General features: G+C 35.3%; 1 protein-coding gene and 1 long non-coding RNA gene across 2 annotated transcripts; one reads left to right on the top strand and one right to left on the bottom strand.

The window, feature by feature from the left end:
• The first annotated feature begins 1322 nt into the window (after positions 1-1322).
• On the top strand, positions 1323-7291 carry LOC135833742 (uncharacterized). The gene is made up of 2 exons (XR_010556526.1): positions 1323-1843; positions 5297-7291. It is a non-coding gene; the product is annotated as an uncharacterized LOC135833742 (long non-coding RNA).
• A 6682-nt stretch (positions 7292-13973) lies between these two features.
• Positions 13974-16898, bottom strand: LOC135836361 (transient receptor potential cation channel protein painless-like). Its single transcript, XM_065351154.1, has one exon. It carries the CDS (start codon positions 16896-16898, stop codon positions 13974-13976), a length of 2925 nt encoding a protein of 974 aa, XP_065207226.1.
• Between the last annotated feature and the right edge of the window lie 2239 nt (positions 16899-19137).

Raw genomic sequence — 19137 nt, 5'->3', positions numbered from 1 at the left:
TTTTTTGCCCATTTTGACAAAAATTAAGATTTCTTGACCGTTTTGATAAAAATGAGGACTTTTTAACAATTTTTACAAAAGTTTGATTTTTTGGCCATTTTGGCAAAAATTGGGATTTTTTGACAATTTTGGCAAAAATGAGGACTCTTTGACTATTTTTGACAAGATTGAAGATTTCTTGACAATTTTGGAAAAAATTTCGTAACTTGACGTAACATTCAACCTGCAAAATCAAATGTTGATTTTTGTTTTTGCCATTTGTAAACTTCTCAAAGGTGATTTGAAAACGATTTTCTCGATGATGAAACGATGATATTCAAATTATTCTATGCCTGAAACATTTTGAGAAAATATGCTGAATTTGCCTACTCTGTTCATTGATCAAACTTTCGTTGAGGTGAAAAAATACAAAAAATTTATGGTCATTACTCTTAGGCATGCCTTCTCTTTCATACCAAATTTTAAGTCATGCTATTGAAACCACTTTGAGATGACATCAAAGAACGCCTTGAAAATCACACTAGGGGTACTTCTTCCCTTCCCTCTATTTCCGAACGGAGATTTTAAAAAAATGTTGCTTTAAGAAACAAATCGTAAACAAATTTACGTAATTAGAACCACAGGGTTCCAGCCTGGGGCACGTTCATCATGCTTAATGGATTATAGAGCAGAGCCTATAAAATTTGAAAAATGTTCAATTCATTTTGAAAATTTTCTTTATTGATCTCTTGAAAACGTGTTCAAATAAGTTGAAATTTTATACTCGAAAACACAACACTTGAACGTGTCAAATCCGAAGTAAATTATATTGATAATAACTATGTATTACGAAATATGGTTAAATTCAAAGAATCTTCAGGTGCTATCTCAAGTACGTGATTTTGTACCTATATAGATATGTACATTGTACAATAAGTATTTCCATTCAATGTTACCAATTTTTATTCCAAAATTATTTCCTTCCTGTATTTCTTTTTTTAGCCTTTTTCTCGAGAAATAATTCAATGATAACTTATAAGATTTAATAGGCCTATTGTTTCTACGTCTTTTTTATGCTAGAAATTTTTTCCCAACAAATTTGATTAGGATACTTCGTTGTCATAGAATTTTTAATTAATTATTTTCTCTCCCGAATAATATACTTAGTCAGAAAAATCTGAAAAATTCGTAGAAAACCCGCCTCATAAAAATCATTACATCCTCGCGTGATCATTTCTTTATGTGGTATCATTATCTCATAGAAATAATTTACTTACATGTGTTTGTACTTTGATGTATCATGTAGTTGAAATTAGCTACACTCGTAATCCGCTGCTGTAAATTGACCATAATAGTTCGTTTCCAGTTTGTCCGTTCTTAAAAGAAACCAAATTCTCGATAGATTTCAACCGGTCCTAACGAATTTCCCATTTTTCACAACCTTTTACTAAAATAAAAAAGAAAGCAAACATTCGGCATTCTTTATCAATGAGAAAACGTAAATTAAGTATAAATTCTCGCCAACACTGAACTTGACGTCACCGGTGGGTGTGTGCTACATATGATCAACCTGTTGAATTTTAATCCTTCCCTTTCGTTTCTTCACGTGTCTACCTCTACCTGTCGTTAATCTTGTCTTTGTCTAACGCGTTAATCGGTTTATGTACCTACGAAATTCTTACTTGGAATTCCGCAGTCGCTGCCGCGCCGGTGGCCGGTGTAGTGTCGAGTTATACCTATTCATTTATCGTAGTGAAATTTTCGAGTAACCAGTTTTTTGTAACGTGCAATTTCTTTGAAAATTATTAGCTACGTACGTACATGAGTTTTGAGAACTGAGCACCCAATTTGGATCCTCTGATAGGTAAGTCTTTTATGATTTTATTCTTTTTTTGTTTGTTTGTATTGCATTGAATGATTTTAATGTGCTTGGAAACGAATCTGAGTGACATTTGGTGATTACTGATTGTGATTATGAGTACAATCATGTGATACCTATGATAAAGATGAGGATGTGTGATGACCTGGGGATGACTGAGGCTACTCATTTTGACTTTTTTTTTTTTAAATATACGTGAACAGCTTTGAGGTTTTTACATATCTATATTTCATTTCAATTTTCATTGTTCCAATTTATTTTTGAGGAGTGAGGAGGAAATGTAGGGCTGGGGCTCTCCAAACCAACTTAATCGGGTATATAAATTTTTCATAAGTCAATTTGGACAGTTTTATGGCACTTGTTGAAAATCAGGAATTTCCAAAATATGTCTGGAGGCTTCAGCACAGCTCGAAATCGCCTCCAATTGACTCGACGTATTGAAATTAGGATATAAAGTGAATTTTAGCTTTCCAACTTCATTGAGGTAAAATTTTCTAAGGAATTTAAATTTTCAAAAATCTGCTGGAGGCTCCAGAACTGCTTAAAACGGTTCTAAACCAGTTCCAAATAATGCTGTTGACCGAAAATGAGGTGCTTGTAAATTAAATTTTATTTTTACTTCCAAATCTTTCTGGAAAAAAATTTCTAGACATCTGCTGGAGCCTCCAGAACCACTCAAAACGGTACGAAACCTGTTCCAATCGATACCAGTGGTCGAAAGTAAGGTTACCAAATTTTACTTTAGTTTTTCCAACCTCATTGGGTAAAATTTTGTAAGGAATTTCAATTGTCGAAAATCTGCTGGAGGCTCCAGAATTGCTCAAAACTGTTTTAAACCAGTTCCAATCAATACCGTTGGCCGAAAATAAGGTACTTGTGAATCAAACTTAATTTTTGCTTCCAAACATATGCGGAAAAAATTTTCTAGAAATCTGCTGGAGCCTCCAGAACGACTCAAAACGATACAAAACCAGTTCTAATCGATACCGGTAGTCGAAAGTACGATTACCTAATTTTACTTCAGTTTTGCCAACCTGATTGGGTAAAATTTTGTAGAAATTTTAATTTATTAAAAATCTGCTGTAGGCTCCAGAACTGCCCAAAAATTTTCTAAACCTGTTCCAATCAATACTTCTGGCCAAAAATACGGTAATTAAATTTCATTTTTGCTTCCAAACCTCACTGGGAAAAATTTTTGTAGAAATTTCAATTTTCGAAAATCTGCTGGAGGCTCCAGAACTACTCAAAACGGTTCGAAACCGGTTCCAATCGATACCGCTGGTTGAAAATGAAGTTAGAAAATTTTACTTGAGTTTTCCATCCTCATTGGGTAAAATTTTGTGGAAATTTCAATTTTCAAAAATCTGCTGGAGGCTCCAGAACTGCCCAAAAATTTTCTAAACTTGTTCCAATCAATACTTCTGGCCAAAAATAAGGTAATTAAATTTAATTTCTGCTTCCAAACCTCACTGGGAAAAATTTTTGTAGAAATTTAAATTTTCGAAAATCTGCTGGAGGCTCCAGAACTGCTCAAAACGGTTCGAAACCGTTTTCAATCGCTACAGTTGGTTGAAAATGAAATTAGAAAATTTTACTTGAGTTTTCCATCCTCATTGGGTAAAATTTTGTGGAAATTTCAATTTTCAAAAATCTTCTGGAGGCTCCAGAACTGCTCAAAATGGTTTGAAATCGTTTTCTAATTGATGCCGGTAGTCGACGGCAAGGTTTATAAAATTTTATTTTAGCTTTCCAACCTCACATGGTAAAATTTTGTAGAAATTTCCATTTTTGAAAATCTACTGGAGGCTCCAGAATTGCTCAAAACGGTTCGAAACTGTTTCCAATCGATACCGGTGGTCGAAAATAAGGTTACCTTTTACTTTTAGTCTTTCTACTTCACTGGATAAAATTTTGTTATAGAAATTTCAATTTTCTAAAATCTTCTGGAGGCTCTAGAATTACTCAAAACGGTTCGAAACCAGTTTCAATTGGTTCCAGTGACTGAAAATGAAATACACATCAAAATTTAGCTTTCCAAGTCAATTTGGTGAAACTTCAATTTTTTCCATAATTATTTCTTAACCCGAATTTAGTTTTCAAAAATTGACAAAAATCGTCAAATTGGCGTAAAGCACCTGAAATTTTGACAGGAGATGAACTTTTGCAAACTCCAACTTCTTTTTTTGCATTTTTTTAGAAAACAGATTTATTCGAGAGCCCAAATTAAATATTTTTGAAGAAATGAAAAAAATCAAAATCCACAGGAGGCCCCAAAACGGTTCGAAACTATTACCAATCGACTTGTTATGTTAAAAATAGGGTACAAACCAAATTTCAGCTTTCTAGGTCAATTAGCTTACATTTTGATTTTTTTCTAATTTTTGCTCAAATTTCAATTTTCAAAAATTTGCCAAAAATGTAACAATGAATTTCAGTATTTGAAATTTTGGCTGGTGGTATATTTTGTTGTGCTCTTTCGATTCCCCTTTATCCAGTTCAAAATTTTTCCCTGGTTGGTGTTTCTTTTTACAAAAAATTAACCGAGTCAATACAAATCAAAAATCATCTACTTTCACTTTCCATCTTGGACGAATTTCCTGTTGTGAGGGTGTGGGGGGGGGGGAGATTGAAAAATATTTTGCTGACGGGTCTCCGAAAATTGTAACGAATTCGTGCTTAGTTCTGATAAAATCCTGTATTTTGATTTTGAAATGAAAAAAAGTTCTAGTTCGACGCGACGTACGGAGACTAGAATTTTCGATATTGTGGTTTCAAAATCAACTCAAGTGACAATTTAATTTTTTTCGTCCCCATTTGCAAAAAGGGAGCTCGTCTTCGAGCAAAAATTTATAAATTTTGATTTTCCTGAAAATTGATGTCTTATGGAATGTAACAAAAAAAGATCCTAAAATGCTCTCAAGAAGACGAGATGAGAAGTGAAACTTTTCGAGTCAACATTCAACTTCTCCTTTCCTCACAAAACCCCAAAAAATTTGGAAAAAATTGCAAAAAATCATGCAAAATTGATTCAAAAAAAGAAAAAGTATATTGTAACTCCGAATAATATTCTGGGTAGATTAATGAACTTCATACACTCTTCCTCCCATCCTCTCTAATGCACCGAAATTAAAAGGAAAATTGAACACGTTTTTTCCTCAAGGGGGGGGGGGAGATAGAAGTGAAAATATCGTATCACATTTATGTTTTGTAGGACGTTTTCAATTATTTCCTTTGAAAATTAAAACTTTGGTATTCGGGAGGGAGAAGGGGTGTTTGAAATTTTCACCCATGATAAAATAAAGTACGAGTATCTATATCTAGGTAATAAAGTGCATTGACGTGTGTAGTTGATAGCAATACCGAATGAATAACATTTACGTAACTATGACTTTCATTTCTTTGAATTATGCTATTTTACTACTGTATCTCATGTTGTAGGTTTCAAATAAATTATGCATTCTGATCCCGTTAAATACTTCCCACCACGTACCTGTAGTAATTCATCGCAACACTAATCATGAGACGTAAATTATGGAAAATTCAGCGCCAGCTGATAATACAAATCATCGGAGAAGACATCGTGGTTTCCAATTGGACATCGATAACGCTATTTTACTCGGAAATACCAGATTCCAGATCACTCGGCGCAATTGAAAACGTATTAATTGCTTCTCTTCTTACAGGATTAATTCTATCCACCTTTTGTTTGCTCGTACACTTGTACAAATTTTGCAAAAGCGAGAGTCCGCAAAGTTTACCTACTAAAAACCTAACGTTTTATTGTTTCTGTTTATTAATTTCGTTTTTGTACGAGTTCACTAGAGCTATACTGAGAGGTACATGTTGCGAATTTTTTTGCTGGATTTCGTTTTATAAATTGTTAACGATACCGTTTTTGAAATTCGTCATAGCTTTAGATGTGTTTTTTTGCTTGAGGAGAACCGTTTTAAGTTTGGAGAAATTTTCAGGGTCGCATAATTTTACGTTTATTTTATATTGCGTTATTAGTGCTGGGATGCCTTTGTTGAGTATTTCATTGCTGGGTTACTTTTTGGTGAATTCTTTCGAAGTGTATGCTGTGATACTTAAGATGGCTGCGGGGATTCGACTGATGCGTTTAGTTTTGTTTTTTTGCGTTTTAAGGTATATCAGGTTGGCTAGTTTCGGTAATACTTTATTAATACCGAATGTTTTGCTGCATATACGTCTTATTGTGGTGGTAGGAGTGTTATCGGCTATTTCCGATATTGTCGATTTAATTTGCATGATGGTTGATTATAAAATCGATATATTAGGTCGTATACCTCAATTGGGTATCGTTTTCGAAGGATTCGTTATCGGTTTATTTTTCACGTTTAAGAAAGATACGTTTAAAAGTACCGCTGGTTGAAGTACTTACTCGAAAGTATAATGGGTTGATTTAATTGAAAATTTTGTGTCGTGGAATTGACGATATGACACAAGAGTGAACCTTGCTGTGGAATCGGGAGTGTTACGAGTACTTTGAGTAAAGTGAGATAATTTTTGTGGTATGTATTGTATGTATAACCTGACGCCTGAAAGAAGTTTAACCGATAAGTTTCAGGAATTTTTACGTGAGAAATTGGACTGAAAAAATTGATTTTTTTTCAAAAGATTATGTTGATTTTCCAAGCCAAATTTACTGTTTCAGACGGAAACAAAAGGCCATGTGTTGGAAAAATTGCTGTAAAATTTTATCATCTGAAATTTTTTTTTCAATTGTATCCTCAACTTAGTTTACAAGACCCACAAAGATAAAATTTGGTGCTCCAAAACACAGAATTTCAATCACTTTTTCCAACAACTTCGACAGCTTATAAACCCCAATTTGTACATCACAACAATTAAAATTGGAATGAAAGAGGGTAATCTGTAAATTTGGCTTTGAAAATCAAAATAATCTTTTGAAGAAAATTAAGGAAAATCCTCAATTTCCAAAATGAGTGATCAATAAAATTCAGTGTTTTTTTTTTCAAATGTCACAATCTGATTGTTCTTGTTCATTTCAACTTCTCTCGCTTAAATTTTTGGAATTTGTCGGTTGAACTTCGCTCTGGCATTTAATAAATAAATTGAAGATGAAAGTGCTGTATTGGGCCTTATAAAAGTGTACCATCTGAGCTCAGATTTGCACTAAAAAAATGAAAATTTTGAAAAAAATGGTGTATGATTAGTAATAAGTAGCCTACTGAGTAAATACATATACGAAATTACGAATTGAAGTGCATATTTTAAGTAAAGTATAGATTTTGATTAAATCTTAAGAGTCGTAAGGCGGAGATTGCCTAATGTTACATTGTTTTGTTTCTATAATATGCTAATTGAAGGAAATTTCATCTAAATGTTTTTATAAACAATTAAAATTGTTATGTGCATGTGAAATGATCTGTTGAATAAATATTGAAACTCCTACTTTGATTTTTTATTAAATCCACAATTACTCTTACATGTAGAATTACAGTTGTTGTTTTATCAACTATAGCTCTTGGAGAAATAGGCGGTGGTTGAATGATGATGAAAAAGACTATTTGAAATTTATTTCTTAGCGAAAGAAATTTCATCTGGATCATGCCAACTAAGGCTGATTTGTGATCTCCCCCCCCCCGCCCTTCCTTTTTTCCCTGTCCAAAACTGTGTTTCGCTCAGTACTCACTAAATATATTTTGTAAATCAATCGTTTCCTACTGAAATTCAGTAATGGTTCACTGATTCAAAAGAGGCAAAATTCGAATACTAGAGAATCAGTGAAACATACTGCTGATTCAGTAAAACTCCTTACTTTTGAATCAGTTGAAAAATTACTGAATGAACCGCGATTTTTTTACCAATTCAATGGGTGTTTATTGTTTAATAATTACTGAAGTGTTGGTTGATGTAATTTCACTGTACTAAATCAGTAAGAATATAGTCAGTCATTTTTTAGTAAATTGTTCGTGAGAGTATCAATTCATTTAAGGGAATTGTTCGTGAACGAATTAATTAATTTTTCGAAAGAACCATTTGCGTACGAATGGATTCATTTGATTATTTCGTTAATTCACGAAACAATTCGTTCGCGAATGATTCGCCAAAAATTATTCAATTCGTTGTTGAATGATTCGTCCAAAAATTATTCAATTCGCGAATGATTCATAAAAAATTATTCAATTCGTTCGCGAATGATTCACCAAAAATTAAGTAAATGAATCGATTCGTTCGCGAATGGTTCACCAAAAATTAGGTAAATGAATTGATTCGTTCGCGAATGATTCACCAAAAGATTATTCAATTCGTTCGTTAATGATTCACCAAAAATTAAGTAAATGAATTGAATTGATTCGTTCGCGAATGAATTATGAAAAATTTTTCAATTCGTTCGCGAATGATTCACTGAAAAATTATCCAATTCGTTTGTGAATGATTCACTGAAAATTATTCAATTCGTTCACGAATGATTCACTTGGATATCAATTAATTCGTTCAATTGATTCACCAAAAATTATTTAAATCGTTCGCTAATGATTCACTAAAATTGTTCAATTCGTTTGCGAATGGTTCACTAAAAAATTATTCAATTCGTTCGCGAATGATTCATTGACAATTGATCAATTCGTTCGCGAATGATTCACCAAAAATTATTCAATTTGTTACGAATGATTCACTAAAAATTAAGTAAGTAAATTGATTCATTCGCGAATGATTCACTAAAAATTATTCAATTTGTTTGCGAATGATTCACCAAAAAATTATTCAATTCGCGAATGATTCATAAAAAATTATTCAATTCGTTCGCGAATGATTCACCAAAAATTAAGTTAATGAATCGATTCGTTCGCGAATGGTTCACCAAAAATTAGGTAAATGAATTGATTCGTTCGCGAATGATTCACCTAAAATTATTAAATTCGTTCGCGAATGATTCACTAAAAGATTATTCAATTCGTTCGTTAATGATTCACCAAAAATTAAGTAAATGAATTAAATTGATTCGTTCGCGAAAGAATTATGAAAATTTTTTCAATTCGTTCGCGAATGATTCATCAACAATTGATCAATTCGTTCGCGAATGATTCACTGAAAAATTATCCAATTCGTTTGTGAATGATTCACTGAAAATTATTCAATTCGTTCACGAATGATTCACTTGGATATCAATCAATTCGTTCAATTGATTCACCAAAAATTATTTAAATCGTTCGTGAATGATTCACTAAAGTTGTTCAATTCGTTTGCGAATGGTTCACTAAAAAATTATTCAATTCGTTCGCGAATGATTCACCAAAAATTATTCAATTCATTCGCGAATGATTCACTAAAAAATCATTCAATTAGTTTGTCAATGATTCATCAACAATAAAATTGATCGATTCGTTCGCGAATGATTCACCAAAATCACTTGTCCTACCTAATGTGATAATAATCTGAAAAATTTGTATTTTCCCCCTATATTGGTAGGTAAATTTTAAGCCGAACACTTCCCCTTCCTCATCTTAAAATACCTCTATATGCATAGTTTTGTACTTAGAAATGGGGCCAAATTTAAATTGGCCACGGGCCCGCACTGGCTCTCCTGTCTGGCTGGCTTCCCAAGGTCACTTGTCTTCCTGTGTGGCTTCCTAAGATCATTGGCACACCTGTCTGGCCTCTCAAGGTCACTGACCCGTAATATGCCTTCAGAAGTGTGATCATTTTATCAAAAAACCACTTCCTGAGAATTTCGATAAAAATTCATCTTTTCATCAATTTGCCAAAAATTAACACTCTCTGACACTTTTGACAAAAAATGCGAATTTTTTGACTATTTTGGCAAAAACAGGCAAAGAACAGGACTGTTTGAGAATATTGTTTCATGTAACGATTAGACGTTACCAGTATTTTTTAACGCCCCCCCTCCCCAACCACGGGAAGCTATCTGCTGTAAAATCGTTGAAAAAGGTAGATCATGAAAATTGTTCATGCCCAAACTGTCTCTAACCATTATTTATTTCAATTTTTTAGCCATGAAAAGTTTTTATTTTTGAAGAAATTTTGGAGCCCATCACCCCCCCCCCCTCCCTGCATCGATGACTTGATCTCTTGTGAGATCAAAATTATTTTCCGAGATTCGATTCGTTCGAGTATTTTCAGATTTTGACGCGATTGGTAAATGTGCAAAGATGATTGAAATATGTACATAATGATTTTCTGGTGGTGTTTAACTCACGTGTCCCCTCCTCAGTCCTCTACAAGGCTCATTTTTCGGCAGGAAAAATTTTTGAATTTGGTGAATCATTGCTAGGTACCTATTTCAAGAAACTTTGAAACATTAATTCCTCCGTTCTCCCCACCCCTTCCTCATAAACCCAAGCCGTAATCTTCGATGTTCAATTTATTGTTCACCTCACTCGAATTTTCACGTTTTAGGTTACAACATTGTGTTGATGATTTTCCCCCCATTTCAAGAGAAAAGTTGTCCCAGAGGTTGAATGTGGGAGATGTGCAATTATTCCTTTTGTCACATGCCGGACTAACAGCATCGTAAACCGATGTGAAAATAGCAACCAATCGCGAAAAACAACGAGTTAGATAATCAAATCAAATCAACTAAGAAACCAACAAGAAAGAAATACTCGTAAGTATGCATTAAAATACACGACATTGACAGTGCAAACTCTAAATCCACATTCCCTCCGTTTCCCCCCGTATCTTCATCCAATTAAACTCATCCGAGTGGAAATTATCCTCAGTTAATAATCCCGATCCAACTTACTAATCCATTTCACACATTATCTCCCATAAGCAAAGTTGTAAAAAAAAACACCTCGCAAAAAGCTCATGCAAAGTCTGTACTCGTATTACTCGTACTACGAGGGAATTGGTCGACCACGTAGGTACCCCTTTCAAAGTTTTTACTGTTTTATATACACATCCGAATAATATCAAAGTTAAATAGAAAGCCACCAGTTATACTTTTTTTAATAAACTAAACAGCTTGAGCGGTAAAAAATTTCCAAGTACTTTCGGGTAAAAGTTTTTTTTTAGCCAACTTTTACGATCTTACTCCCTCACGGGAAAACCTGCGAAGAACTTTGAAAATACCCACCCTGCTGCCTCGCCACGCGCCCGTTTCCCCAGATGTCTAATTTCCTTAACAAGATTAACTTTTTAATGATTGTAATATAAGAAAGTTTCGCGGAGACAAAAAAATCTCTTCTTAAGCCCGAATCCAATTTTCGTTTTATATTTTTATTATCGACTGTTACAGCGTTTTTTTTTTTATATTTTATTACGAGACGATGTTTAGACGCGCTTACAGAACCAGGAGACGAGACACGATATTGTGCTAACTGCTCCAGAACATGTACAAGAGGTATTATAAGCCGAGTGAGCTGTGCTGCGAGAATATCTCTACGTAGTGTAATCCACATGCATAAAAAATTGAAAAGTAGGAACCGAAGTCTTTCGATATGAATCTTAAATAATGGCAAAGAAGAAAAAAAAAAGAACAGACGAAGATTAGTATTCTATTTCCAGTTCAAAAGAGAAAAAAAGACTTGGCGGTACATGAGACTAAAGTTTTCCACGTACGCGAGATGCTGCGAGATATAGTTTCAAAGTCAAAATTAATTCTGGGTAAAAAATTTTCATTTCTCTATTACATACGTATACGATCGTACATATATACTACAATACGCCCAAAATGTTGGCTAACAACTCTTTATAAGTTGTTATTATATCACGCATCAATAAATACCGAACTTATTACCCGAGTAAACGTATTATATAAAGATAGTAAATATTACCCAAAGTTTTTATATATTATATAACCTCTCTACTCTTATACTCGAGCATCTTTTTTTCATCTTCTTTTTGCCTCATCCCTGCTTTCAACATTCGGATAATTTTTATTTCTCCCCAGTATCGTTTATACTGTCAAGATGGAAAATGTTGGAAAATTACATGGAAAATTTTACCATTTAAATGTGGCCAAAGTTTTAACCAAGAACGCGAAAATACTCGTAAAGAAAAATATGGCTTTTACGAAATTACGACCTAGTTAGATAGGCAATGGCAATACGTACCGTCGACGAAAAAATGAAAAAAAAAGTTAACACGCGTACTCCTGTATCAGCAAAACTAAGCTAAATTTCCAGCTTTATATAAAATCAAAAGACACGTTTGCCAAAAGCCATATAATCTCTATATAAGATTGATTAAATTGCGAAAATTTGATTAATCGTTTTTTACCAAACATGACAGCATTTTTAACCGTTGGTAAAAGAAAAATTTACGCGACTCCATTTCCGTTATCGTTTGCTGCAGCCTATACGAGATAGACAAGACATCTGCCCTCTTTCACGTCCCTCTTGCCAGTATCTGAAAATTATCTGTCTTTTTGTTCTCATTCTGTAAAATGTAGAATAAGGTTCTCAATTATAAGACGTATAGTACGATTTTTGACGAGAATTCTTCATTTTTTATGGCAGTGATAAAAACGTGGATACCTTAATATGCGCAGACAAATCTGGTAATGAAGAATAAAAGTTGTCCACCCGTTCAAAATCTACACTCATATGGAACTTACTTATTGAACAATCGTCGTAGGTGCCCTAAATGATTGAAAATTGAAAAAAAAAACACACAAAAATGCGTGGGAAGACCGACTTTTCTTCAAATAAAAAAAAAAATCTTTTACAAACGAATTAATTCACATCTTGTGGAACACTTGCATAGAAATTGATCTGTTTACGCGTACCATTGATTCGAATCATTTACGAACGATTAGTGATTAAATAAATTGATTGACTTCTTAGTGAATCGTTCGCGAACGAAATAATCGATTTTTAGTGAATCATTCACAAAAAATTTTATTAATTTTTGGTGAATCAATTGAACGAATTGATTGATTTCTAAGTGAATCATTCGCGAACGAATTGAATAATTTTTAGTAAATTATTCGCAAACTAATTGGATAATTTTTGAGTGGATCATTCGCGAACGAATTCATCAATTGTTGATGAATCACAGGGATCGCGGAGGGGGGGGGTCTAGTGCCTCCACCTCCAGCTCCGGCTCCCAAAATTTTTAAAAAAATACCTCCGGCTCCAGCTCCAGCTCCGGAGATTTTTCATGAGTACCTCCACCTCCACCTCCGGCTCCACTTGATAAATTTCAAGTACCTCTTGCTCCGGCTCCGGCTCCCGGAGCAAGGCCCAAAAAAGGGTATCCTCCGGGGGCTCCTGCCCTCCAGCTCCGCCTCCGGAGGTCAAGGAGGGGGGGTTTTGAGCCTTCCCCTCCGGCTATTTGAAAAAAAATACCTCCGGCTCCAGCTCCGGCTCCGGTTTTTTTTTGTAAGTGCCTCCGCCTCCACCTCCAGCTCCAGTAAAAAATTTCAAGTACCTCTTGCTCCGGCTCCTGCTCCCGGAGCAAGGCAAAAAAAGGGTACCCTCCGGGGGCCTCCGGGCCTCCACCTCCGCTCCGCTCCGCGATCCCTGATGAATCATTCGTGTACGAATTGAATAATTTTTCAGTGAACCATTCGCGAACGAATTGAACAATTTTAGTGAATCATTCGCGAACAATTCAAATAATTTTTGGTAAATCATTCCGCCTTTTTTTCCAAAGTTGTGCCTACCGCAATAGCCATCATTTTTTACAAAAATTTAGCTGAAAACGTCGACAAATTTTGAAAAAATCACGTTAGGCATGTCTTGTTGAGGTCTCAGAATTTCGATTTTTGGCCAATTCCGTGTAACAAGAATAAAAAATTAATGCCTAAAAGTGGTCCCAAAATTTGAACAAAAAAATCAAAATTTTCCGAAAAATGTGATTGTGCTACTTCAACTTTTGGAATCGACTGAAACTCAACTTGTGACCAAAGAAGACGATTCCCAGAGTTGTATCCGCCTAATCGCATTTTTCGATCATTTTTGTGTAATCTTTTGAAAATTTTGGAACCAAGGCACAAACAAAAATTTCAAAATTATAGTCCAGTATCATCATTTTTGCGCCCGTCCATCGAAAATGATATTGCAAAAAAAAAATTTGATAATACTTATTCGTATAATTATTACAATAATCATCGTACCATAATACATTTTCAGCGATTAATCTGAATCTGATCGTGAACTTGTGATCATTCTATTCGAGATTCGTCAAGGCCGTTAAGGATAGATGTCTGTACAACTGATTCGAGTAGTTTCCTTATTTGTTCCACATCTCGCGACAATTTTTCATCTCGTTTAACAATTTTCGCATCAATTTCAGCAATTTTCGCATCGATCTCAGCATTTTTCGTATCGAGTTTATGTGTTAATTCTTGCAAAAATTTTTCATCTCGTTTAACAATTTTTACATCAATTTCAGCAATTTTTGCATCGATTTCACTAATTTTCGTATCGAGCTTACGTGTCAATTCACACAGCTCGCCAAACTGAGTAACCAATTCTTCGACAGATTTGATGTTAGATGGATCTGTTTTTACCACAATATGCTGGTCTGTATTTTTGGTAGATTCGGATTGATTCCGTTTCTCTATGATTTGTTCGGCTTGTTTAACAATACACGATGGCATTATGCCAATATGCTCTTTGGAAAAAAACTGAGCAGTCATCTTATTCTGCTCGCTTGGTCGCACAAAAACTGTCATTTTTGTACCCATTCTAAAGGACATGATGATCTGATATCTGTATATATTATCGCGAAAAAATAGAAATCCACGTTCGAGTTTTCTGATTGATTCGTGGTTGAAAAAGCTCGGCCAACGAGACCGAACATATTTGAATGGATTGCCGTGGGCCATGCGTTCGAACTGCGATATTTGTTTGGCTCCTGTTATCAGAGCAACCACTTCGACGTTCTCCATGATAGCTCGCGTATCACTGACGGCCAAACCGTGGAGCAGATTATGAAGTACAATAGTCACCAAGAAGACAAAAAAAATAAAGAACAAGTAGCCGTAGTTGAGATTCGAACCGAGTGGTAAATTCGAAGCATCGAATTCGCCAGTCATCATGATGATGGACTTGATCAACGATACAGGCGGATTTTGCCACGAATTGATTGAATTATTTTTATCAGTGTTCGATCTGGTTTCGTTGGCTTTATCGTTGAATAAAATGAAAAAGCTGTAGGCGAACGATGCGATCAGAATCGAGTACAGAATGAAGAATTTGGCGAAATTCAGCGTCACTGTTTTGAACATCTCGATGTAAATGGAGAGTGATGGGAGTTTACCGAGTAAAAATACGAATTCGATCCAAGATGTCAAGATGGCGGTTGCTGCGAGATGCGCGTTGTATTCACTGATGAGAAAAACATCTACGACAGAGATTATGATGATTTTCAACCAGTTCTTTATCCAACTGTACGACAAGATTGAAAGGAAAAATGTGCATAGTTCGTTTAAAACGAGTATGAGGTAAAAGAATAATGTTACAGATGCAGAAACCCAGGATAGTTTACATTGGTAGCTGGTAGAGCTGTTGGATATGGTCCTCGATGATGAACAGTCTTGAATTTGGAAAATATACGCGCTCAGGACCAAACAAAACAACAAATAGAATGTTAAAGCGAAGCAGTAATATTTTTTAACGAAACACCATTTTATATAGAGGAAGCTTTTCGTCAAAGGGTGTTTGAATAATTTTCTCAATTCGGGTTCTCGTTTGATTATAGCGAAGAATTTCATCTCATGGCCGGTTGGATTTGAGCTCTGGTCTAGTTGTCTGAATACTTTGTAGTCAAACCTTATGGTTTCTTCGGATTTCGTGGAAGAAATCCAATATTTCTTAGCGTGAATACAATTGTCAAAATATCGTTCGAGGATTATTGGCGGAATAGAAGTCAAAGGAAGCTTACCTTCGGGATTTCTGAGGTATAAATTGGCTCCAGCGTGAACCAATGAACTGATGGCGATTTCGTTGTTGAAAGCGATCGCGTAATGTAGAGCTGTCATATTCATTTTGTCTGTCAGATCTATATTTAGTCTATGAGGTTCAGGAAACCTGCGATCTAAGAGTGATTTTAAAATCAAACGATGACTATCTGAAGTGACGGCTCTATCGTTCATACCGCGAATCGTCGAATGCAAAACCGATCCCGTTCCTTCGATTTGCAGTTCAACTACTGGTAAACTCAATAACCTCTGGACTATTTGAGAATGACCCTTGTAAGCAGCTACCATTATTGGTGTTAGGGATGTTGAAAAGTCATTTAGACTTCCAGCACGTTTATTCAAACGAATATTTTTTTTCAACAGCGCGTTCACTACGTCGATGTAATTGTATTCGCAGGCTAAATGTAGGTAGGTCTTGTCGCCATCGGTGAGACCCTCGTCCAGAGTTTTCTTATCAATTTCGGCGACTCTATTCACGAACAATTCGGTCAAACCGAAACGTAAATATGAGAATAAAATATCTTGGAGTTGTCGCGTTGATCGTGTAGGAAGCTCTGCTCCTAGCTGGGGATATTTTTGCAATATTATTTCTCGGCAGCTACGAACACGTCCTTGAGTATCTTTTTGAAATTCCATATCGACGTCGAAGTGCTCGATGAACACTCTGGCAGCTTCGATGCTCCCTTGAAGCAGTATGAAATGCGGAGCTTTTGGATTATACGGGTATTTAGTGGTTCGAGGAAGGCAGCGAACTATGAAGCGAGTTATTTCGACGTTGTTTTTTTCGATTGCAGTGTGCATAAGTGTATTAGCGAATTTATCACCCGCGATGAAGATGCGTTGCCGTAAAGCCATAATGAATTGCTGTATTGTACTGGGATCTGAATTGGCGAGAGCTTCGTTCAATGCGAGCTTACCAGTGAGTTGATTTTGCAGCCATATTGAAGCTCCGTTTAGTATAAGAGTGTAAATGTATGCCTGGTTGCCGTGAGATCGACAAGCTAAATCTAATAACGTACCGTTATCTGGATCTGCGTAGAAATGGTCGACGTCTATGTCTGGGCATTTTATCAGGTTGTTGAACTCGTCGTATTTTCGATTCTTGAACGAAGACAGTAGTTTTTGTTGATTGGTGTTGGGTTTTGATAAATCGTCGCTGATCATTGTGAAAAAAGTAATCGGTTGTACTGAAATTACCAAAGGAAAGAGAACACTATAATCGCCTTTACACGATTGCACAATGACTGAAGTATCATCAGATGTGCGATGCATAAAAATGACTAATTAGGTACCTATTTAAAAATACTTAACATCTCCATGTTTAGGTGTACCTATGTGAGTGATGTCTCATATTTCCTGCGATAGTTACATTTCATACGAGTTTCCGTTTCGATTTGGTAACGTTTAACCCAACAAAACTATCAGATAGGAGATGGTGACATATATTCATCCATCCTGATAAGGAGTACCGAGGTAAATTGGTACGGGGTTTTCACTACATATTTCAATTTTTATCAACTGGTACTCCCTTGGAAATGAACTCATATGGCCTAGTAAGGTGTATGTCTATTGCCTATACACCTCATTTCGCAAAGTTAGAATTTTCCACCTCCCATCCACCAAAGTTATTACCTCGGGTAAGAGAATAATTCCCTATTTTTAATTTTTCTCCTATCTGCAAAAAAAAGTGGTGCCAGTATAGCTCTTCAAGTTGAAAAAATGGAAAAAAAATGGTCAAAAAAATTCAATTCATCAAAATTCTTTATTTCTACGTCAAATTTTCTAAATAATCCCCGTTTCAATAAAAAACTTTCTTCGGCCCTTCGAACCATATTGACCCTTTAGTAAGGAGCCGCCCCTCAAAGTTGAAAAAATCACAAAAAATGAGAATAGGTAAATCAAAATTAATAGGGGAAAATTCTTGAAAATACATACCTCATTTCCACATTACAATTGTTCTGCATAACCTCCTTTTCAAGAAAAAACCTTCGTTGTATCATCAAATGACGTTGGGTCTCTTGTATTGAGCCCTCCACCCTCCCAATTTAGAAAAAATAGAAAAAGATAGAAAACTAATGTCTGTTGAAATTGTTTGAAAATTTTTCAATCGGCAGAATCTTTCAAAATAAGCGCATCTTTAAGAAAAGCCTTGCCTTGGCCCTCCAAATAATATTGGCCACCCTTGCATAAAGCGCCCAAAGTTGAAAAATATCAAAAAAAATGTAAAATTGATGTCTACAGGTAAGTACTAATTGTTTGAAAATTTTTCATGCCATTTTTTCATCTTTTTTGGGGGGGAGGGGGGGAGAGGAAGACACGATTCTTTTGCTCATTATTTTCTTTGTTTTAGAGCAAGTTTTGTTATTATTTCTTCCCAGTTTATAGGTATCTAGTGTGTGTAGACTTCTTATTTTTTTTCAAAAATTTCAATTGGGAAACAAAAGAAAACAAGCCCAAGCGAAGCGAGGGCGAAAGGTCTCAAAAATTTGTGTTTCGAGAAGTATAAAAATAGTTTTTTTTTTCATAATCGGCCTTTCTTATGCTAAACCCTCCACAAAGCGCGGGCCTGGGGCAAACTGCCCCCTTTGCTCCTCTTCTCGATGGTCCTGCCTACACGTATCTTTAGTAGTGACTTATTGCAGCAGTTCTCACCCAAAATGTAAGTGTTGAGGTAAAATCATCCCACAAAATTTTTTGAGTCGATCTCTCCCCATTCAACCAGAAAAATTGTGCCCATATGTGGTCAAACTCAAAATTCAAAATTTGATCGTTCTTTTTTTTGTGGAAGAGGTGTAGTTGAAGCAAGCTTCAAGCAAGTGACCCCAGTGAACGTAAGATACCTACTAAGATCTCTCACACAACGCAAACTTTGCACCCCCCCCCCATCTCCACCCACACACGCCTCTCTGAAAAAAACCATTCACACCATCGCTACAAGCCCCACTTCAAACGCCCCTGACAGATTAATACATTTCCACATTTTTTTTTTTTTTTAATATAAAAAACATGTAAGGTGCACCGGGGGAAGTCAGAATTTGGGTTAAGTCAGAAAAACTGCTCTAGCTCTTAGAGGTTTATATCTGCTGAAGCGCTACTGAGGGGTAACTTCAGGGTACTACCCCTACTTCTTCACAGCATAAAAATTTTCGCGATCCAGTTTCATCTTTACAGGTTTCTGATTGGTTCTTTTTTAGTTGCTGTTTTGAATTTGATTTCAAATTGTAACCAGTATTTTTCAAACTACTTTTTACTTCAGAAGAAATAGTTGAAACAAAATTGGGAACCTACATAATAAATTTGAGTCATATTGGTTCATTAGTAGGAGATAACAGTTGATCAAAGTTGAAATAGTGAAAATCCGTTCTGACTTCCCCCGGTGCACCTTAATCTAAACTACGATGGA

The sequence above is a fragment of the Planococcus citri genome, chromosome 1, assembly GCF_950023065.1.
Source record: "Planococcus citri chromosome 1, ihPlaCitr1.1, whole genome shotgun sequence".
Taxonomy (NCBI): Eukaryota; Metazoa; Arthropoda; class Insecta; order Hemiptera; family Pseudococcidae; genus Planococcus; species Planococcus citri.
This window is presented reverse-complemented; position numbering and strand designations above follow the sequence as displayed.

Excerpts from the sequence above, each read along its gene's own strand:
- LOC135836361 (XM_065351154.1), bottom strand. The coding sequence starts at position 16,898 with ATGATCAGCGACGATTTATCAAAACCCAACACCAATCAACAAAAACTA.